Consider the following 23,254-nt stretch of genomic DNA (forward strand, 5'->3'; position numbering starts at 1 on the left):
ATTTGTAATTATTTTCCGTGCCTCTGGCTCCTGGCAGGCACCCACAGAATTAATACATAATGCGGCAGGCGCGAACATAGTTCCCATTCTTAACGGTAACCCAAGACGATAGCGCACCGAAACCTGAACAAGTATTTTACCGTGAAGAAGCAGGACCCAGACATCATCACAACGACGTCTGGTTTCCCAGGGGACTCCATAAAACTTGGTGCATTGGACACAGGTGTTCTACGAGCTAGCGGTCAAACCCCAGCATGCCCTGGCAGGCTTCCGACTGCTTTGCAGCTCGCAAAGAAATGTCCAGGGCAATGCTGAAACCCTGCAGGTTTAATTCCCTCATGAGTCACCCCCAGCAAAAGCATGCTTTTCGTGGTCCCGGAGAGCGGCCGCTGGCTTTCTCATTTACGGCCCAGCCCGCCCACAGCCGCTGCTATGGTCCCAGGGCTTGGAGTGTGCACGCAAGGTGGGGCCACGGGCAGAAAGGTCCCCTCGCAAGGGCCCCATTTGAAAGATGGCTTCAGGAGGCAGAGTGGAGACAGACCGCCCCTCTGAAGGGCATCTTCACGGGTTTCTGGGAGCCACCCAGCTGCTGCCTGCCCATTCCTGCTCACAACCCCTGAGACCTGGGTGGTGGTGCCTGCTTCTATCAGAACCCCCTCCTCGAGAAAGGTCCTCCTGAGCAGAAGTCCCAAAGAGCAAGCCATCTGCGAATCCTTCCTCTCCCCTGCTGTGGGGCAAAGACCCCCCAGAGGCCCGGCTACAGCTACCTACAGCCAAGACTCCCTGGCACTTTATGTGGCCCCTCGACCAATGCTCTCAACGCAGCACCTGCTACAATAAATAACCCCTCAGGGTGATTTATCTTCGAGGCGCACGGACATGAATTCAGTTCTGACTCCGGCTCTGGCTCCCTGTGTGACCTCAGAAAAGCACTCAACCTCTCTGAGCACCAGCCCTCTTACTGCCTAGGGACCATGGCCCAGCTCCGACCGGGCTGCCCATCAGAGGCATCACACAGGAACCCTTAAGTCAACACTAGCTATGCCTTCTCACTCGGCTGTCTACAGAGGAAGGGCCCAATGGAGACAGCATTGCTGGGAAATTCCCAACTCCCCACAGAACTATGGCACAATGCACTCATTCAGGGATTAGCAAGCAAAGACTCATTCCCCAAGACTGAACATAAAGACCAAGGCTCCATCATGAGGGCCTTGAATCAAGGAAGAGGCATCTCCATGCAAATCAGGCAACTGGGACCGGCAACATGGTGCTCCGAGAAGGGCTCTGTCTTCACCATACGGGAGGAGAGGCCTTGGATCCCCGGAGTCCACTATCCCATCTTCCTAGTGTATTATCTACAGCAACACGGCACGAGGTGCACTTAGCTCTGTGTCCATTCAGGACGACCTCCGCTATTCTCCACCGAGCCACCCACCACCTTCATGATCTGCAGGGATGCTAAACCCCCTCTCATCTTGAGACCCTCCCTGGTGATCACAATGAGCGTTACCGGGCAGCAACGAAAACCATGTGGGAAAGCCCCCGCCTGAACTTGTAACATGGACAGGGACCGAAGAGCGGAGGAAGATGGGCATTTCTGAGTTGGTCCCAGGCAGGCGCTTTTGGTAACCTGTGGCTTCCGATTACCACGCGCTGCTCATTGTTCGCTAGCACTGTGCGCTAATCACGACCTTCTCTTTGATAGAGCCTGTTCTGGGGTTTCAAGCTTTATCATTAACCCCCAAACTACGTCCTGGAAATCACCTTCCCTAAAATGGCATTGTGGAAGGACTCCAAGATGAAGAACTCACAGGAACTAATTGCCTCTGAGGTTCGTGCAGAGCAGTTGAAACGGCCCTGGGAAACGGATCTGAGATACATGCTTTAAATTTTTTTAAATATTCATTCATTTTTTGAGAGAGATGGAGACAGAGCATGAGCAGGGGAGGGGCAGAGAGAGAGGGAGACACAGAATCCGAAGAAGGTTCCAGGCTCTGAGCTGTCAGCACAGAGCCCGATGCAGGGCTTGAACACACAAACTGAGAGATCATGACCTGAACTGAACACTTAACTGACTGAGCCTCCCAGGTACCCCACAAATACATCCTTTTTAAATGTTACTCCCAGCGCAGGCCGACGCATATACTCGTTTGAAGTGCGGCCACAAAAGGACAAAATATTGTAAACTATTATGCTACACTCAAATCTGTGCTATTTTACATATATACATGTACATACAGACATTATGTAGAAAAGACTTTCCTCTTAAGTTTCTGAAAGTCGCACATACATCTATTTACATACACAATGAATGTGTATGTGTAAATCAAGTCTGTTGATATGTAATGACTTTTATTCATCAGTTTCTGAAAACCATGAACGCATATATCACTTATACATTATATATAACACGTACGTATGTGTATATGTAAGCTAAATATATTTAAATTATATAAGTGTTTCCTCCAGTTTCTTAAGGGACATCTGGATGGCTCACTTGGTTAAACACCTGACTCTTGGTTTTGGCTCAGGTCGTGATCTCATGGTTTGCGTATTCTAGCCCTGCCTTGGGCTGTGCACTGACAGCATCGAGCCTGCATGGGACTCTCTCTCTCCCCCTCTCTCTGCCCCTCCCCTGCTGTCTCTTTAAGCAAAATAAAATAAAATAAGTAAATAAAACACACACACATGCAACTGGCTAGCTCAGCTGGTAGAGCATGCAACTCTCCATCTCGGGGCCGTGAGTTCAAGCCCCATGCTGGGCACAGAGATTACTTTTAAGCAAACCCACACACGCAGCTAAATTATTCACATGTGTAACATAAACGTGTGTGTCTGTATGTAGACACACACATCCCAATTCTCTTAAGCGTCTTAAAATCTTCACCATTGGAGGTACTTTAGTTTCTCATTCCGTACAGTTTTACTGTGCAGATTTACTCTGCCATCTCAACACGCTGACTGTCCCCATGATGTGCTCAGATCCCAAGTTCACACCGAAAGATTGCTTCTGGAGAGCCGTGGTTGGAATTTTAGAGCCTCCCTGGACTGTGAGCATAAAGGCAGTCTGGCATTTCTAAGAGTGTGCTGGGATGGACCCAATGTAACGGAAGGTAACAGACGTCACTTCCTTTTCTAAGTGTGTGTGTGTGTGTGTGTGTGTGTGTGACACGTTTGTGAAATAAGTGAGAAGAACAGCACTGACCCCAGGAACACTGCTTCCAGCAAACATGTGACTGATGGATTTAGCACGATGGCCTGGTACCTGGCCTTTCCAGGCTCCTGTCTTCTTTTTTTTAAAAAAAATTTTAATGCTTATGTTTGAGAGAGAGAGAGTTCGAGAAGGGTAGGGGAAGAGAGAGAGGGGGACAGAAGGTCCGAGGCGGGCTCCATGCTGACAGCAGAAAGCTCCTTGCATGGCTTGAACTCATGAACGGAACCATGAGATCATGACCTGGGTGGAGTCGGATGCTTAACCAGCTGAGCCGCCCTGGCGGCTGCAGGCTCCTGTCTGTTTGGGGAGGGAGAGGAGGAAGCCAGTAGCCAGATGCCTGTGTCTTCGCCGCACTTTGTCTAGGGGCAGGGTGGAGCCTGGGGAAGCTGGACACCTGCTTCTCTGGGGCGGAGTGGGGCTAGACCTGCCACTTTAATAAGGTCACGTCAGACACCGCGGACGAGGCTGAAAGGCTTCCGAGCGACCCTCCCCAAACAAAATGCATCAGTCTGGCACATGCATTATTTAGACCTAAAGATCATCAAGACCCCTCACGCTCAAGAGAAGCTTTTACCCCTCCCTTCGCCACCTGCAAGGATCTGAATTGGGGATCCTTCCCAGAACAAGAGCTCTTATCACAGATAAATATCTGAGTGGCCCATCTGCGTGCAGGGCAAACACCTCATTTCAGAACATGTTCTTACTGCCCTGGGAACTGCCTCACCCCTTCGAGGCCACCTCCCCCTCCTTAGCTCAGGACTGCACAGATACCTCATTTTACCTTTCTGACTTAGAACCCCTCATGCATGTGGCGTTCCTATACCTATGCAATTAAACGTGGTTTTGTCCTGTTCATCTGTGTCATGTCAACTTAATTCTGAGGCCAGCAGGAAGAGTCTACGAAGGCAGAGTAAAACTTCCCGGCACTGCCATTATGGATTTACATCTAAACTGGGGGGGGGGGGGGGGGGGGGGGGGGGGGGGTAGAAAAAGAAAAATATATACGGTGTTTCTTCTTGTTTACTTTTCTTAAAAGACTATATTTTTTAAGGTTATCCATTTATTTTGAGAGAGACAGAGACAGCGTGAGTGGGGGAGGGGCAGAGAGAGAAGGAGACAGGGTCCCAAGCAGGCTCTGTGCTGCTAGTGCAGAGCCAGATGTGTGGCTTGAACCCACAGAACCTGAAGTTCACAACCTGAGCCGAAACCAAGAGTCTGACCTGACGCTTCACTGACTGGGCGACCCAGGAGCCCCTTCTTGTTTACATTCGGGACATTTCTTTTTCTTTTTTTCCTTTCTCTTGCTTGTCTTATTTTCGCTGGTGGTCTCCAGGATATTTTTCCTTTTTATTCCCCCCGAACAACCATAAACGTATTTGATTTTCACATTAGTGATGTCCTCGCATGATGGTTTTGATTACGTACCCACAAGACAGTTATAAAGTATCTAGGACACCATAACAACAGAGAGTTCTTACTTGTCCTTTTTGAGGAGAGAGACCAATTCAGGCTGGACACCACCCTGTTCCTTGTCAGGTGGGTGACCCGGGGCCAGGCACTCAACGTCTCTCAAGCTCCATTAACTCATTTATGTATAAAAATAATTAACCGCTTCCCCAGCGGGGTTGTTGAGACGGTTTATAAAGCAGTGAGCACGTCCCAGTCACTGGGGAGGTCTGGTGGCTTTTACAGCACACGTGATGAAACCACCAACACCCAATCATTCTTCAGTGCGAACCCTGAACACCTGTCTTGTGTAAATGGTGCTGAGCGCGAGTGCGACCCTGTGCATCTCGTAGAAACTGCCGCATGGGATCAAAGCCTTCCTGAGCAGCCGGCACTGTTAGCAGAGCAGCTCGATGCAAGGTGTGTGCAGAGCAGGTCTCCCAGGTGAGGTGAGCACAGACTCGGTCCTTGGGGCGGAGAGTCAGCAAGGGGGGCCCTGAGCACCCCTCCTGTGATTTGGGGGAGGAGGCAGAAGGGAGCAAGATGACACCATCACCAGGCACATCCTCCACGGGCACACCTACCCCTAACAGGCCCTGCAAGGAGGGCTCCCTGTCAGAGGACTGAGCCCGACACAAAAATCAAGAGGGAGAGGATTTCAAAAGAGGGGCGCCTGGGTGGCTCAGTTTGTGACTTTGTCTGACTTCAGCTCGGGGCATGATCTCACGATTCATGAGTTCAAGCCCCATATCGGGTTGTCTGCTGTCAGCGCACAGACTGCTTGGGATCCTCCGCCCATCTAACTCTGAGCCCCTGTCCCACTTATACACATGCCTGCACACTCTCGATCTCCAAACAAACAAACAAACAAGAGAGGGAAGGCGAGAGGGAGAGGCAGAGGGCTGGGACCTTGTTTGGTGCCGTGGATCCCAGTGTTGAACAAGGCTCCTACCGGGGCGGGGGCACAATGAACCTCAGGCCCCTGCCTCAGATGTCCATGGTCATGTCCAGTCCCCAAGGGTCCAGGGAGAGAGGAAAAACCGAGTAGGGTTTGACCATGTGCCTCAATCCCCCCAGTGTTTGAGCGTTCATCCCCTCTATATGTCCAATTTTATTTTTAATTTTAAAAATGTTTTTATTTATTTTTGGGAGACAGAGTGAGTGGGAGAGGGGCAGAGAGACAGAGAGAGAGAGAGGGAGACACAGAATCTGAAACAGGCTCCAGGCTCCGAGCTGTCAGCACAGAGCCCGACGTGGGGCTGGAATTCACGAATCATGAGATGATGACCTGAGCCAAAGTTGGATGCTCAACCGAATGAGCCAGTGAGGCGCCCATATATACACAATTTTAGATGAGTGATATCTACTTATGTACCAGGGCTAGGTGTGTTTTCCTCATTCGTGGGTGCTATAAAGTTCATGCTGGAAGTTACCTTTCCTTGTCATGGACCGGCAGTTTACTTTCCTGATAGGAGTTTCTTTAAGCCCTTGACCCATTTTGTGGGGGTTGGTTTAAAAATGCAATAAATATGGGCACCTCGGGGGCTCAGTCAGTTAAGAATTCAAGGCCTGATTTCCACTCAGGTCACTATCTCGCGGTTCCCTCAATCGAGCCCCACGCTGGGCTCTGCGCTAACTGTGCGGAGCCTGCTTGGGATTCTGTCCCTCTCTGAGCCCCTCCCCTGCTCATCTGAATGCTCTGTCTCTCCCTCGCAAGATAAACAAACATTTTAAAAAGTGAAATAAATAACCTGTCAATACAGTTAACCTGAAAACATACATGGCCTTAACTGGAAACCGAGTAAAATAAGTCGAGAGCACGGATGCTGGACCCTTGTTTCCCAAAGACACAGGGAAAGCAGACGGGAATACGTGAGCATGCGCTGTGGAGACCACCCAGCAGTGTGCATGCAGAGAGCAAACACTAAGAAGGCCTAACGTGTCTCCTGCACTTTTACATACACATAATCGGCGCCAGACATCCTCAGGGCACGTGGAGCCCTGGTCCTACAATGCAGGTCCAAGCACATCTGGCCTCGGCCACCTGGCCACCTGGCCCATTCAGTAGGTGTGGGTGGGGCCTCGGGTTCTGCGTTTCTGGCAAGATCCGATGAGGCTGACGCTGGTGCACCGTGGGCCACTTCACTCCTGCAGACGAATCCTTCAGGCTATACTGTGATGGCAAAGAAGGGTGAGGATCATGGCCCTCTGCACAGAAGAATCAACCACATCCCTCAGGAAAGCTGCCATGAGCGGCCAGGTCAGCCACTTACAGAGCTCAAGCCTCATTCCAGGGCTGCCTGGGCTTACGGAGAAACAGGGGCGCCGGAGAAGCAAGCCCAAGGCCTCCCAACCAAGGGGTCCCTGACTTTCCTAGGCCCAGGCTAGCAACATGGGGGAGGGAAGACAAGGTGAATGTCCATTAGGGAAACTCAGGGCCCGTCACACGGACGCTGGCGTCCCTGGGTTCCCAGTGTCGTTAGGGGAATTTCCGGAGCCTGATCTCAGCACAGACACCACCTCCTCAGAGTGGAGTGAGGGGCCCAGGCCTTCAAAGCCGGCCCCTCCTGGGGCTGGAGCACGGACAGCCGCGGGCAGCACCCCTGTCTGCTCCCCGCTAACACCAGGCATCCATGCTGGGTGGGACCCGCACATCCAGACGTGAGAATCGACGGGAAAATGCAGTGTGTGGGACACGGGCACAGCAGACAGAGCACCGGACGGGGAGACTGACTTCTGCGCGGAGCGCAGCGACCTCAGCAAGCTGCAGGGATCGTGCTCACCCGGGGCCTCTCGGGAAAGGCCGAATGAGCAGGACACTGAGCTGTGCCCTTGCCCAGAGCAGCAGGTGCTGTGCTGTCGTCAGGACCATGTTCCAGGAATGAACAGGTGACATTGTTTAGCTGCACAGGGACCAAGGTCTTTGTGTTCTGTCTCTTGAATCCAACTCCTCTTCGAATCCTCCAACCGGCTCATGAATTCCTGGGGCCAAGTGGACTTTGCCCAGGGTAAAAGGTCCTGCCTAGACGGGGCCGAGCCTCTCAGCATCTGACCCTGCATCCCCGCCTCGCTGGACTCCTCCACGTGACGCCAGGATGTGTGTGCACCTGCGTGTGTGGTAGCATTGGACGGATGAGTCGGTGGAGGCATGGCCTGCTGCATAGCCAGACAGACAGACAGGCACCTACGGACAGACACACGCACTAGGAGGTGCCACTGGCGTCTCCTGGGTGGAGACCGGGGGACACTGTTAACACCCTGCAGTGCACAGCATGGCCCCCAGCACAAGGAAGGGCTGTCAACCTGCTCGGATGACATGACACGGTTCCAGAGGCTGGAAGTCCACACTCCAGGCGTGGGCAGGCCTGGTCTCTCCCATGGCCTCCTCTCCCCGTGGCGTGAAGACTCCGTCCCTTTACGGGGTCCCCGTGTGGACATCTGCATCCTAACCTCCTCCTATCATCAAACATACCAGTCCTGCTTGGTCAGGGCCCAACCGAACAATCTCATTTTTAACTTAGTTATTGCCTCTCTGAAGCCCTATCTCTGGATTCAGCCACATTCTGAGGTTCTAGCGGCTGGGACTTCACTATGTGAATTTTGCAAACCACAACTGAGCCCACATCAACCTCCCCGCCCCAAATATCAACAGAGCACGGGGCGGGGGGGACTCCAGACAAGGGGTATGCAGGTGAGCGGTTCCTGCGCAGACTCCTCTGCATCTCTGTGCACATGCGAAAGCCGTGAGGCCACCTGTAAAGGCTCCTTGAACAGCACACCACCCTTCCACGGTAAGCCACCAAGCTCACGGCCGCCCCGGAGGAAAAACAGACCCGCGCGCACACTGGGCAATGGAGGTCAACAGAATCACCTGCCCTTCCGGTCTTCAGAGGCATACCTGGGTGACTGCCACAGCCGTAAAGCAGCGCGGGCAGTCATCTGTCCCCAGCCACACCTTCCCCTTACTTTAAAGGACACACGGATCCCAATACCAACCTGCTGCCTCTCTGACACCGTTGGCTCAGTCACAACCTACGTGGGGGGGGGGGCAGCTAAGGGAACGCCGGCCAAGTGTCTTCTGTGACCCTCTGGCCGAGGGGCTCCCGGGAATGCAGGGTTTTGTCTGTGACAGTGGTCAAGGCCTGGGCACACTAGGGCAGCCTGGTCCCTCCATGTAGGACATATATAACTAAGGGCATGAGTTATCAAACCTGAGTAGAGCTGGATGGCAAAGGGAAAGATAACACTCTATAACAGACTGGATGTTTGGAGTCCCCCCAAAATACTCATCAGGTGAGGCCGGAATCCCCAGTGGGGAAGTATTTGGAGGTAAGGCATCGGGGAGCACGGTCCAGACACCAACACCCATTTGTGGGTTTGCCTGCAAATCCAACACCAGGTGGGTGTCCTGCTCTTAAACCCACTTTTGACACACGTACCCGGAGACATTATCGGATCCCACGGGGGAAGGCTCAGTCTACAACACTGCTCCGGCCACCATCCCGTGGCCCCAGCAAGGCGAGGCCGTCACCTGCGCCTTTGATGGAGCCGCTACAGACTGGAGCTTCCCAAGAACCCTCCTTGGGCTCCGTTAACTTACTAGGGTAATATACACGAGCAATAATGCATACATATTTCACAACATGTACATGTCGTATATTAATATAACTATTAGCCAGCTTTAGACGAGGTCATGATGCAGCCCCACCCATGATGGGATTACTGACCTTGTAGAAGAATAGGCACCAGAGCCCCCACCCCGACCCACATGAGGACACAGAGACAAACAGCCACCAATAAACCAAGAAGCAGGCTGTCCTGCTTTGACTGGGAACCAAATCTGTCTGCATCCGCATCCTGACTTTGAGCCTCCAGGGCTGTGAGGGACACTTGCCTGCTGTCTAAGCTCCCCCCAGTCTGTGTCAGTTCGTTACAGCAGCCAGAGCAGACTAACCTAGCCTTAGAAAGGGTCTCTCATCTACAACGACCACAGTGAACTTGTAAGTCTGTGACATAGTCAGTCCACTACCCTTAGGGCTCCCTTAGGAGGTCCTGGGTCCTTAAGTTTTTATCATCGTCTGTTGTCTAGAGTGTGATCTCACTGAATAAAAAAATACACATGTAACTTAATAGACGTGATGCACAGATGCGTACCCATCCATAAAGAATATAAAGTACAGGTACGGCATACAGTAAAGTATGAAAGTATATGTTTGCACACACATATGAAAAGATACGTGTACTCTGATGTATGCCCTCCGCTCCTCCCTCATTATGTCTGGAGCCACTCCCAGCTCAACGGAAGGAATGTTGACCCATTCCAGGAACCCTGCAGGAGGAGACGGCAAACTGAGCTCTCCAAAGTCTCTGAGAGCCTGACTCGTCTCGCTGGTAGTGACTCTGGTGTCCCTGAAGACGTCCCTCCACTCATCCCCTTCAGACCCAGGCCTAGCACGCTGCTGCTGCAGGGCTCCACACATGCAACCTGCAGAAAGGGCGCCATACGGCAGCCTGATGCTCCCCAGGACCAGGTCGGAGCCAGCGAAGGACACAGGAGCTGCTGAGGGTGAACCGCAGGGCTTGACCGCCTTCCAGACAGGACGTGGCCTGTAAGCACCTTTCCAAAGAAAACACAGAAAGCAAACCCAGAGACAGAAGGAGCCAGACAGCCAGATGAGAAAGCGGAGATAAGCTAAGACCAATGTATCGTTTTTGCTTTAGCGTGTATGTTCAGTGTGTGGGAAGGGATCCTGAGTTTCCACCGGCACCATCGCTGGTGGAGGTGTTTTTGACAGCGGCGTACTCCAGTTTATTGGATCGTCTGCTGCATTTTAAACATGTCAGGAAAGTAAGCCATCATCCCATGGGGAAAACACAATTTTGCAAACATAAATTGTAACTTGTGCAAGGAAATCCATCCTCTGTCTCCCCGGAAGCTTTGACGGTTTCTATCTTTGACTGCCTGACTGCCAGGAGAATTAAAAAGTGTCAAAGTGCATTTAGTTACATGCCTGGAAACCGCTTCAACTGTGAACTATCTTTGTTTTTTCCCCAATCTAGCTTGTCACAAATAAACATGACAGCTCTCAGGGTTTGCTTCAGTTTCTCTTTTCTTTTGTTTTCTTTTGTTTTTGTAAATGAAGAGAGAGCTCCCATCACACACAAAAGATATGTAAGATTCAAAAGAAAGAACGGTTTGCATCACGTTTTTACGCGTGCGGAGTAAAAACAAGTGCATCACTAGTGCATTCCCTCTGCAACTGCAATGATTTGTTGCCAGGTCAGAGGACGTGAAGGGGAAATCCCCGGCTGGCAGCTTGGTTCCTGGAAGTGAACAAAGTGGACTGCGTGCTGCCAGCCGGTCCCGTAGCTACAGGGGCTGGAAAAGGGCAAGGGAGACCGCCCAGATGTCTGTCTCGGGTTGTCTGACAACTTCATCACATGCGACTACGTGGGGACTTACTTTCACAGCAAATCTGTACCATGTTTCCAAATCCAGGCAACTCTCCTAAGGAGCCAGTCATCCCCGACATCACAGTTCAGCCACAGCTTCTAGGTTACCACCCCAGCTCTGAATTCTCAGTCCCGGCGTGGAACGTTTTTCTTCCCTTTTATCTAAGGGATCAGCAGAAATGTTATGGTGTTACACTCAGGGAGAAAAACAACATTTCCAAGTTGTGTCCCTCTGCAAAACATATATATAGGTATACAGGGAACCTGTGGGTCACTCAGTCAAGTGTCCAGCTCTTCACTTCGACTCAGGTCATGATCTCACGGTTCATGAGGTCAAGCCCTGCAGGGGGCTCTGTGCTGACAGAGTGGAGCCTGCTTGGGATTCTCTTTCCCTCTCTCTCTGCGCCTCCCCCGCTCAAAATAAGTAAAGTTTGAAGTACACATATGTGTGTGTATACATATAATTATATATTTGTTATGTACAATATATGCGTATTATAGATTATAGTTACACATAAAGTAATATATACATAATACAATGTGTTAAATATAATATACAGGTGTGTATTTTATATATATATAATAAATGTACACACAGGTTGGATTCCTAACTCCTAGGAGGCTCAGAAGATCATCTTATTTGAAAGTAGAGTCTTTAGATAATCAAATTAAAATGTGGTCATTAGGGTCGGTAATCCCTCATAGCCCGGGTCATCATAAAAAGGAGACATTTGGACACAGAAACAGACCCATAGAGAGATGATCTGAAGAGATAAGAGAGCCCTGTACAAGCTAAGGACAAGGCTGTCCTCGCCATCTCCGGAGGCCTTAACCAACCCCGCTGGCTGCCTGTTCTCCAAACCCCGTATTCCAGAGCTACAAGGCAACACGTGTGTCGTTCAGGCCACCCAGCCTGTCTTCCTTGGCGACAGCAGAGCCTAGCACAGGCCCGTAAGTGGCTGATGAACTGCCTTCTCTGAGGTCCACTGTCCTCCAAAAGAAACTGTAGCCTGCGACAGCAACAGCCTAAAAAGACCTGAAGCAATTGAATATATCCTAAGCGCCAGGACTGAGGGATTGCTTGGCCCGCGGGTCTCATAAACACGCACCTTTCAGGCGAAGTTAAGCGAGACACAGAAGCTCCTTGCCTCTCTTCTTGCTACACTTACACAATCCACACAAGCCCGGGCACACTGGATGCACTTCGCCAGAAATGCACCCTGAAGGTCTTAAGAGTCTCTGAAACTTTCTAACTTCCGCATCCTCAAAGAGGGCCCATCCTTATGCTTAAATATGCATATGCAACGCCAACCAACGCCAAACAGAAACGGTCACATAAAGGTGTTTCTGAGAGGGGGGAACTAGAAAAAAAAAAAAAAAAACACTTTTCCGGTTGCATTCACAAGGACTGCAAAAGGTCAAACAAACAAACAAAACCTCAGAGCAACAAAAGCAGAGGAGACATGGGCAGGCGGAGGCGGCAAGACACGTCCCTAATTTTGCTTCGCCCCCTTCCTATCTGAAAGTTTCCGCTTGACTTTGGGAGGACGCACCAGCCAGGGATTCTCCGACACTGACACAGCCACTGAGGCCACAGACCCTGCAAGACCCGCTCGCCAGGGCGCATGCGCGCGGCGGGGCCCGCGGGGGCGGCGGGCGCGCGAAACTGAAAGGGGAAACCTGCGGGGATCCGGGACGGCAGTTCCCGGCTCGGACGGCTGCATAACCAGGCCACCTGGCTCCACATTTGCCGGGCGCCTCGCGGTAATGCCCACCTGAGTACCCCCAGGGCCCTGCCCGAAACAGCCCCAGGAAACGTCCCTAGACGCTCTGCCTCCTGCCTCCATTCCTTCCCAAAGTCGTCCTGCAGCTGCCCCCACAGCGGCAGCTCGTCGCTGCACTGCCTCGCTTGCGGGGGGGCGTGCGGACAAACTCGTGCCCGCCGGTGCCGCATCCCGGCCCCGCGGCCGAGACTAAGGGTGACCGTCTTAAGCTCGCGCCCAGCGGCGAAACCGGAGCGCGCGTGCGCGGCTCGGAGCGCGCTTTCGACGACCCTCCAGGGACTGCCGGAGGCGCGCGTGCGCAGTGTGGCTCGGAGCGCGCGTGCACGGAAGCGGCTCAGGGCCCGGAGGCGAGGAGGCCCGGGACACGCGCGTGCGCAGAGCGGCTCCGGACCCGCGCGGAGGCCCGAGGCGCGCGTGCGCGGGGCGGCGGGGGCGCGCGCCTCTCTCCGCCCCCACCTGGCCGTGACGCCGGCACCATGGCGGCTTCCGTACCCCCGCCGCGGCCCGCCACCCACCTGCTCTTTGACATGGACGGCCTCCTTCTCGGTGGGTAGCCTGCGGCCGCCACCCGCGACGGCTGTCCGGGGAGGGCGCGGGCGGCGGGGGTAGGGGTTGCGCACGCCCTCAGCGCCGAGGGGGGCGGCGGCGGCGCGGGGCCGGGGCCGGGACCCTTACGCGGGCAGCGGCGGCGGGGGCGCCCGGGCCGTGTCAGACCGGCAGCGCGCGGGGCTGCAGCGTAGACGCCGCCCGGGCACTACTTCCGGTGGCCGCGCCGCGCGTGGGGACGGAGTGCGTGTGCGGGGGGAGGGGAGCAGCGCGCTTCGGGGCGGTGCGAGGGGTCCCGCTGTGCGTGCCGGGAGCGCCGCCCGGCCTCAGTTTCCCCAGGTGCACAGCAGCCTGGCGGGTCCCCCGGCGCCGAGGTGCACGCACCTTGCTTGTAGCATCCCACAGCGCAGGGGTCCTCAAGCCGCAAAGTCTGGAGGCGTTTGGGGGCACCTAGCTGTGGGGGGGGGTGGTTGCCGGAGTCCGGGGGCTCGAGGCCAGGCGGGGTTTGGGGCTCCCGCGGTGCACGGAGCGCCCCACGCCGCCGCACGTTACCCAGCCTCCAGTGCCCGGACTGCGGTGGCGGACGAGCCCTCTTAAGTGGCCGGGCCGCCCGGACTGACCCGCAGGTCAGGCATCACTTGGGGAGGGGCTTGGCAGTGCGAGAACTCGGGGCCGCACCCCACCGTGCGATCGAGCCCAAGCGCCTGCAAGTTTGATACGGCACCCGGGGCTGGGGGTACAGTCGTCCCTCCGCAGCGTGCCCTCTGGGGTCCGACTGGTAAGCCCATGGTCACGGGCAGGGAAGGTCGCCAGCCCAGAAAAGTTCACGGAGAATCCAGAGAAGGAATGGCTCCGTGCGTAAATCCAGACAGAAGTGCCTCGCATCATGTTGCATAACCGTATGAAGTTAGTGGGTTCTGACCTCTTTGCTTCCTGGAGCCCTCGCAGAAGTGTAAAAATGCCTGCGTAGGCTGCTGACCCGCCGGAGGTGTGCCTAACATTATGGGTGCCTGTTCTAGAATCCCGCAGAGGAGGACATATGTGCATCACTAATAAAAACAAACACTACTGCCCAGAGAGGTTAAGTCACTTGCCCAAGGTCACACAGCTAATAAGGAACCAAGCTGAAGAATGATTCCAGATCAATCTGATTCTAAACATAAATGACATGTTCATCTTAAACGGTCAGGGTGACCTCCACTCCCCCCCTTCACCCCCCCCATCCTATTTTAGGTGATTCAGTAGTAGTAAGACTAATTTTTTAAAGGCACACAAAAAGTCACTCTGAACCCAGATTAATTCCCATAAATATATAACATAAATAAATAAATCTCCATAGAGGTCACCGATTGCACAGAACAGTGTATGCGGCTACTAAATCCAAAATGATTCCATTTCAGACATCTTCAGGGATTCGTAAGTGTCGTGGCCAAGAAGGTAAATCGTTAAACAAATTCCTCATCTTCTAATGAAAGGCCTGCGGAACCTGTTCTGGGAGCCTCATGAATATTAATACAAACGGAGATGTCTGTTTAAAATTAAAGTTATTAAGCTTCTAAATGAGCTCAAGGCTCACTTCCCACCCGATTCCAGGATCCGCTGTTCCCCGAAGCCAGGAATGTGGCTTCTGGCCCAGGACCCCCAGGTGCAAGTTATTAGCGTGGGGGGGGGGGGGGTCTCCACTTGCTAGTTAAGCCCAGCTTAATGGTTTACCCTGTGGTGCTATCCCCCAAGCCTTTGATCTGGTCCAAGAAGCAGTTGGGAAGATAAGCCCTTGCCCTTTCCCCCGTTCCCGGCTGCCCTTTATCCTCTCTGATTTCCCTCTTGTTTGTTTGAGGTAGCTTGGCTTTGCAGAAGTTTGTCAGAACTTCACTCCTTCCGTTCTTTCACAAAAAGTCCCGTGGAAAACACTGCTTTCTGTCTGGTGCGGGCTAGTCAGTTGCACCGGCGCGGGTCTCCAGCGCCTGCCTCGTTCAGTCTGTCTGCCGCTCGCCCCACGCCGCCCGGTCCATGTGTAACGTGTCCTGCTGGTCGGCATGGTGGGCGCATTTCCCCGGAAGCTCTTCTGTAGCCCCTGCCCCGTGTGCCCAGGGAAGTGTAGTTGAAACAGTCACCTCCACGAAAGAATGCCGGCTCCCACGGGACGCTTGTTTAATCGGGAGAATGAGGAAGCAAAGGGGAGTTTTTCTGGAGAGGTCGACCGCGCCACGGTCCCGTCCGGTATGTTGCAAATGTATCACGCTCTTGTCCTTTCCCGTTGAAACGGCGCTTTTGGATTGTGTTTTCGTAGACACAGGTAACAATCAGCTATGATCTAGGTAATAATTTTGGCCCTCACATGCCATTTAGAGAAAGCGGAGAGGGGACGGAGATTGTTTATCAAGCAGGACACGATTTTGAAGGAAGATGACAGGTATTCAGCAGTCTCTCGGCTTCTGGATGGGAAAGATTATCGAGTTTGTAAATAAATTAGGAGCAAAGGGGTGGGCTCGCCACCTTAAACGACAGGAAGCGTGTTGTCCGGAGCAGAGCTGTCTTCTAGAAACAGGACTGTGGCAAAGGTCCCGTGGCATGACTGAAACACACGCGGTCTGACCCCCGTGTGGCCCGTCGGAGACTCTTGTGAGTACAGACGGGAGCTGACGTTCTGCCCGTGGGCTCTTCTCACTGGTGTCCGGCGTGCATACTGCCGGGGTCCTGACGCTCCATCAGGAAGGGCGGCGGAGTGAAGGATGGCCGAGGTGCCCCCGGACGCACTCCCCGTGGGCCGTGAGAGTGCACACATCCCCGTTGGCGTGAGATCGTCATCGCATGCGCGCTCTGCATTTTGGGCCCCACCCACCTTGCTGTGTGCCCTGGGGTCTCCTGCTGGCTGTGGGGCAGCCGAGGTCTGGCACGGTCACATGCTTCCTGCCCTGCTCTCTGGGCTAAGAGCAGCGCTCATGCCAGCGTTTCCCCTTGCTGGGGAAACGGGCTCCTTCCGCCTTTGCAAACGGGGCTCTTAGCTCCTCTTAGCGCGTGTCCTGAGCCTCGGGCAGCTACATCACCCCCTTGCTTTGTGCTCCGGCTCCCTCACACCCAAAATTCCATGCACCATAGCTGAGTGTCTATGCAGAGGGGCCCTGTCTGGGAAGAGAGGGCATGTCCTCAGACCGCTGCCTGCCCGGCGCTTTCACTGGCATTGCTTGTGGCGCTGGGCGGCAGGCGGCCTGGGGTTCTTCTAAGTCCAGGAGCGAGGTTGTGGCACGTGCCCCTTTGTGACCAGCGATGGTCTACTTGAAAATCTGACGTGTCACGGGGCTGGTCTGGGAGAGGTGCGGGAGCAAACCAAACTTTGTGCAGCCGGCAGTTCACCGTCCTGTCTGCAGGAAATCACAACACGAGCAGAGTCGTGGCTTGCACGTCTGAGCCTACCTGCGACCTTGAGGGCAAGAGCCAAAGTAAGCATCAGGCTTCCCTCCCTCTCATGTCCTGCAGCCCCGCTGTCCCCTGCTTTGTGTAAGGGAAGTGGGGTGTCCTTGGTGAGAACTTTGCACATCTCTGTGCCCTGGACCAGCGCAACCCCAGTGCCTGTCACATGGGAATGTTCTGTGTCTGCCCTGTGGACGGGGAGATGTGCGGTACCCAGGTGCTGGGGGCGGGAGCCGCCTAGGCTCCAGGTGTGTCAAGCGCAGCTAGCTCAGCAAGGGGCTGGATCGCACTCTCCGTGGAGGAGCGATGCGCCATGGTGCCGGGGTGACAGTCTGCTGCTGTGTGGGGTTCAAAGCAAGTCTCTTCTCTGGGTCTCCGTGTCCAGATGGGACATAAAACAGTGTGAGTGAACTCTGTGCGTCACCTGCTGATAAGCATGGCGCGGGCACGGGAGACAGTAAGTACTTTGAACTGAAGGCACCTGGAGGGTGTGTGGCATGTCCCGAAAGCAGCAGAAGAAAACAACGGACATTTCGGGCCAGGAGAGGAAATACAGGAGCTATGAACGTGGTTTCTGAAGCAGAGGCAGAGCATTTTTATCCAGCAGAGAGTTTGTGTTTAGAGAGAAAAAGAAAAAGACTTGTCAGCGATGATTGTGTTAGAACACAGAGGGGTGGATGGTCCAGCTGAAAATGCTCTAGTGTTTTCCACGCTGGGTTCCTCGTGGTAGTTTTGCGTCCCTTTGTCCCGCTTTAAATGCGATAACTTCACGTCCTGCTCCAGCCACGTAACCTTTGTGTCCCCTAGGGCAGTGACTCTGGGAAGGCCAGTGATGTCCTGGAATGTTCTGCGTTTGGCATTTGCTGGTTGTCTCCACCTCGTGCCCCCTTGCGTGTCCCTCTGTCCCTCCGTTTCCTATGACCTAGAAACTACGCCTGGCACTGGACGCAGCCACTTCTGGCCGGCACGTGCTGAGCTCCCCATCGCCTTCTTGGGGAGCCATTGCGCGCGGTCAGTCTGTCGCCCGCATCCCAGCCCGTGGGACGTGTCCTCATGACACGAGTGGAGCCCACGGGCCGTCTGCTGTGCCACGGGCTGTCTTGGTGGGAAGCCTGGAGCCCGAGAGGCCAGCGGTGGGTGGTGGCCACAGGCCCTGCGTGTCTTGAAGGTGGGAACCAGAAGCCAGAAAGGTGGGCGGGTGGCTGCAGGGGACACCGCGGCCCCGCCGGTTCACACTCGGAAAAGAGGGTGTCTGTGGTGCGTTATTTCCTCCCCGTCTGGGCCACCTGCCGTGATCTCTGAGTGGGCCCCGTGGACACCCAGGAGCGGTGGGAAGGCAGGTGCGGTTGCTGCACTGGGTCCATTTTGCACAGGCTAACCCCGCGTTTCCTAGAGGCGCGTCTGCGAATGTGCGCGTGCGTTGCACACACTTGACGTCCCTTCTCCAGCCCACAGGGCACACTTGCCGGCTGCTTAACACTCAGTAGCTTCTCTGTCCCTGAGTACCATACCCAAGGGAGGGATCCGGGGCCGAGGAAACGTAGCTGGTTCCTCTGGGTCCAGGGGCATGAGATAAGCAGGGACCCCTCCTAGGCAAGGACATGGGGACAGTCCCCTGGCCTAATGCAGGATGACATCATACCAAGAGAGTAACGGTACGACAGATCGTAATACTCTAAAGTAGAAAAGAGATGTGTGTGCTAACCCTCCGAAGGCGCAGGAGGTGGGGGAAGAGAGGTATGTTGCCGAACACCAGTCAGGGAATACAGAAAGCATAGCGGAAGCCCCCGTTTCCTGGTCCCCGGCAGGTTTGGACAGCGGTCAGCAGTGGAAGCCACGACGCTTGGACTCGGTGCCCGGACAGAGCCGCGTGCCACACTGCAGGGGGAAACTGGCTTCTCCGGGGTGGCTCTGGGGCCACTGCAGGCGGGTGGATCGCACGCAGCTTTGCCCCTGGGGCGGGGGACCACCTTGCTGTCATGGGCCTTCTGAGGTGGGGCCACAACAGGCCACTGAGTGTCGACCAGTGGGGCAGTCACACTGGGTCATCTGCCAGCACTCTCTCGTCTGGAGGCTTGGAGAAGCGTGCAGGGGTGCCATGTGAGTGCACCGGACAAGTCCAGAAGGAAGGGCACTCTGCAAGGGGGCCGGGCCAGACTCAGATCAGGTCAAATGTCCTGGGGAAGCTGCAGGGGCGGGCGTCCCCAGCTTAGCGAGGCCGACGGGGCACAAGCTGTAAGCCCGTTTCCTCTCTCTCGGGGATCCCTTGTGAGCTCCAGGCTGCAGCGAGTGCTCTCGCTTAGAGGACTGTCCGACCCTGCGGACCACCATCCGCCCTCGCTTCTGTTCATCCTGGCAACCCCTCGGTCTGCCCTGCCCCACACGAGTGTTACTCGGAGCCCAGCATCCCAGCGACCCTCGATCCGCCCTGCCCCACACGCACACAGTGTTGCTCTGAATCCCAGCGACCCATCCCTTCTCCGGCGTTGCAGCCGTGAGCCCCGCATGCCACGCACACAGACGTACCTGCGAGCCTCCTCTTCCTCACCGCGCCCCAGCCCCAAAGCACGAAGTACTTCTCCCAAGTGCTTCAGAGCCTTTCTTCACCCTCCCGACCGCCGCTGCCTCTCTTCAGGCTCTCGTGCTTCCTCGCACAGGCCGGTGGCTGTCGTGGGCCCCTGCCGTGTGCTTAGCGCTGTCGCGGCGCTGGGCGTCCGTTAGGCCTGCGTGCTGGCACCCGCACCTCCCGCTCTCATGCCCCGTCTGCAGGGCACGGAGCGCAGGGCGCGGCACCGATTCACCACACGCGGGTCACCTTCCCCAGGGCGGCTCCATCAGCCCCACAAATACCCGCGATGCTCCCGGAGCAGTGCTCCTCCCGTGGGTGACACTGCAGGGTCCTGGGGCAGACGCGGCGGTGAAGAAGGCGTTGGCGGGGCACACACCTCACCAGCACTTTTACCCTGCGGCGTCTGCTCACGTCTTTGAGGAATTTGCCACAGACCAGCCCCTCATTCCCTTGAGAGACAAAGAGCGCTCATGCGGGTGAAAATGGCGGTCAGCTTTGGCACCGCTGCGTTCAGTGTGCCGTGCGCGGCGGGCCTGTGCTCAGCTGCGTGCTCGGAACGCAAACACACGCCTCATCGCGGGGGCTGCCGGTCCCAGCCCGGCGAGCACGTCCCTTCTGAAGGCTGCGGCCGCATCTCTGTGCCATCCAGCCCAGCCAGTTGTGCGGACCTCGCCTCCGCGACGGCAGCCTGATCAAGGTGTTTATGGTCGCCCACTGGGTGGCTTGGACAATGCAGGAGCCTGCCCTCGCAGGCAGGGAGTGGGGCCGGACGCTGGCGGCCCGCAGGTCGGTCCATGCCCCTGCCTGGAGAGGGGTGGCGCTTTCCGCCGTTGAGGAGTTGTTTGCGGATCCACCTTTAAGCTCAAGAGGGATTTCAGAAAAGCATGATCGGGTGGAATCACAGAGCTTGAGGAGAGCGAGATGGTCCGGGTGCTCCTTCAGTTCATGGGCCCCACGAGCTTTGCTAAGCTGCCCACCAAATGCCAGGCAGAGGCCGGTGCAGCGATGGACACACCTGTCCATCACCGCCCCGTGCTTACGGGACGTGGTCTGGGATGCGGTGGGGGGTCTGCTGCAGGAAGGAGCCTTCCTCCTCCTACTGCGTGTCATTTACCTGCTCAGCTGGCCCACTTTCCCAGGGAGCCGGCACCAGGACCTGGGCCGCCCGTGCACGGCGCCTCGCCCAGAAGATTCGTCCTGTGCTCCCTGGCCTGGCCTGGCTGCAGGAGGAAGTGAGGTGGGGGGAGGCAGCGAGGTGGGGGGAGGCAGCGAGGTGGGGGGGGAGGCTGAGCGTGTCCCAGGCCAGCAGGACACTGTACGCACATGGCAGAGGGCAGGGGTTTGGGAGCAGGGCCTCTGTGGGAGCAGAGAAGCGGTTCCTGGGCCAGCGACGGGGACAGAGGTAGGGAGGTGCCCCCAGGATGCACTGCACTGAGCCCCGAGCCAAACTCGGGGATTCAGATTTCAGCTCAGCCCTCCCCCGGCCTCGTCCCCCAGCCTCCGAGAACAGAGGGCGCTGTGGGAAGGAGTCCCTGGTGATGCGGAGGATGAGGGCGAGGGCTCTGCTCAGCTGTCCCGGAGAATGATGCCGGGACCGCGTGTGTGTCTCAGACCCCGGGGACACGCCACCACAGACCGGGGCTTGGTCTGTCCCCCAGCTCTGGAGGCCAGGCGTCCAAAGCCCAGCTGTGGCCGGCGCCGTGCCCCCTCCAAGGTGGTAGGCAGGCTGCCTCCCACCCACCCCAGCTTCTGGTGGCTCCTGGCTGTCCTGGCTTTGTGGCCACACCCCTCCCATCTCGGCTTCGGTCTATGTGGCCTCTCATTTCCTTCCTGAAAGGACACCTGTCCTTGGGTTTAGGACCCACCACATAGCACAGGATGACATCACCTTGAGAGTTTTGACTTAATCACACGTGCAGAGACCCTTTCTGCAAACAAGGCCCCATTGACAGGGTCCGGGCGGGCGGACATGGATGCATCTTGCTGAGAGCCTCCATGCAGCCCCTACAAGGACACAAAGGGCTGGTGCAGGAGGAAGAGACGAGGCCCGATGCAGGGGCTGTTTAGTTCACGACAGAGTTGGTGGGGACTGAGGGAGGCGGACGTGGCCAGGGTCCCCCCTGCCTGGGCTCAACAGCACTGACTTGTCCCGAAGCACAGAGGACACAACCTTGCTAGAAAAGTGAGCAGTTCTGTTCCGGGCACGGACACACGTTGACATTTAGTCGCCCGGAAGTCTGGCCACTGTTAGATTGTCGTCCCCCGGGGGGGGGGGTGTGGACTACCCCCAGACACTCACCCTGCCAAGAAGACCACACAAATGGCCGTCCGTCTAGGACCATCTTTGAAGGCGGCGGTGCCTGGAAGACCTTGTGCATTTACATTGTGACGTCTGCCTGTCCCCGTGTGCAGCACACACTCACGGAGCCGGATGGTAGGTGTAGGAAGGAAGGATCTGGAAACTCAAGCCAGATGGACTCACACCCGTCGTCTTGTGCTGTGCCTTGATTTGCTTCCTTCAGATGTGCGTGGAAATAGAGAAGAAAGAAACTGATAAGGGAGCAAGATGACAGCGTGCTCCCTGCCACGGGGGAGGAGGAGGTGCCGGCCTTCATCATTTCCGGGCCTCCCTCGGGCCCTCTGATCCTCTCTGAGCCCTGCACCGAAGCCTGCCATTTTGGGTCCAGCCTGTGTGGACGTGTGAGCACGCACAGTGCCGTCATTCCCTTCGAAAGGGTCTGAGTCCTCGAACAAGGAAGGGCATCGCAGCCTGAAGGAGTTTCAGGCTGCTTCCGGGTGAAGTAAGGAAGTAGCCCTTCGCGGACAGGAGGCTTGACGGGCGGTTTTTGCTTCCAGTCTGTATCTTCCTGGGGGTACTTGGGGCAGGCGGCTTGCTGACAGTGCTCTGAAGGCACAGAAGAGAGGTGGAGGCCATGGGCAAACCCGCGAGTGAAACCCCGGCTCCTCGATGGTGTGCACCGCGGTTTGCAGCTAGGTCCCTTCTGTGCACTGTTGCAGCCTGAGCACCCGGACGGGGCATGTCAGTCGGCCGAGGAATGGTGGGGATAGCTGCTCTGTGCACCTACGTGGCATGGGCGGGCTGGATCGAGGCAGGAGACCCCCCCCCCCTTCTCTCCAGCCTGCGTTTTCAGCACAGCACCGCCAACACGAGAGCAGAAACTGGGATGCCAGGGGGCGGCTGCTCTGAGACGGTCGAGTTTGTTAAGTGTGGCTAATGAAACTCTGGGCTGTAACAATTACCTCCTGGCACCTCTCTGCCGTATACTCACCTTCTCTAATTATGTCCAAAGTAGTGGTTACCACAACTGCCAAAGGCCAAGGACTCTGTCCTATCTCCCCAAATAAGAACCAGGCTCACCTTGTCACTTCACCTGCAGGGAATAGAGTCCGGCTGCATTTAAACGCAATTATGTGTAATAGACACTTACCAGTTACAGAAAACAGACCTTTGCAGCTCGAGCTGGGAACGCATAATCCAACATACTAATTCTTGATTATTCACGGAATAACCACCTTGGGCCTCACTCTTTCATCGGATGGCTGTCTGGAGTCTGTCCATGGCGTCGCTCGTTGGCATCGACGCCTGCCTGTAAATGCAGGTTCTGAGAGAGCTTGGGTGTGTGGTACTTGGGTCACGGGAACCTGTTTCCCCGGGTGGGAGGCTTATCGGTGGGAACTGGGTCCCTACGTTCACATTGAGAAAACCCTTCTCCAACACACGGAGCTGTCTCATTTCCAAATGCCCCTGCTCACCTTGTACTGGGTACGGGACACTCCATTCTGGAATCAACTGTCATTCTTTCACTGCCA

The 23,254-nt window shown here is 55.6% G+C and overlaps 2 protein-coding genes across 9 annotated transcripts in view; one reads left to right on the plus strand and one right to left on the minus strand.

Moving 5' to 3' along the window:
* Window positions 1-20,006, minus strand: part of STS (steroid sulfatase) — a 160,760-nt gene extending 140,754 nt beyond the window's left edge. Inside the window, exons 1-2 of one of the 7 annotated variants that reach the window (XM_039238550.1) lie at window positions 13,413-13,626; window positions 11,124-11,275 (exon numbers count right to left, since the gene is read on the minus strand). The gene's annotated coding sequence lies outside the window, so the exon portion shown is untranslated. Of the gene's footprint in view, window positions 1-11,123; window positions 11,276-12,222; window positions 12,373-12,888; window positions 12,907-13,412; window positions 13,627-13,827; window positions 14,049-19,380 lie in introns of those variants that run through there. The other 6 variants (XM_039238551.1, XM_039238549.1, XM_039238555.1 and 3 more) reach the window with 6 other exon arrangements.
* The window catches only part of LOC120235972 (pseudouridine 5'-phosphatase), a 75,884-nt gene continuing 65,925 nt past the window's right edge, over window positions 13,296-23,254 (plus strand). The window contains exons 1-2 of one of the 2 annotated variants that reach the window (XM_039238556.1): window positions 13,354-13,443; window positions 14,844-15,663. In XM_039238556.1, the coding sequence (XP_039094487.1) occupies window positions 15,570-15,663 (94 nt within the window). In that variant the 5' untranslated portion in view covers window positions 13,354-13,443; window positions 14,844-15,569. Of the gene's footprint in view, window positions 13,444-14,843; window positions 15,664-23,254 lie in introns of both variants that reach the window. The other variant, XM_039238557.1, reaches the window with a different exon arrangement.

This window comes from Hyaena hyaena, unplaced genomic scaffold, assembly GCF_003009895.1.
Source record: "Hyaena hyaena isolate Hyena2069 unplaced genomic scaffold, ASM300989v1 scaffold_142, whole genome shotgun sequence".
In the NCBI taxonomy this organism is placed as follows: Eukaryota; Metazoa; Chordata; class Mammalia; order Carnivora; family Hyaenidae; genus Hyaena; species Hyaena hyaena.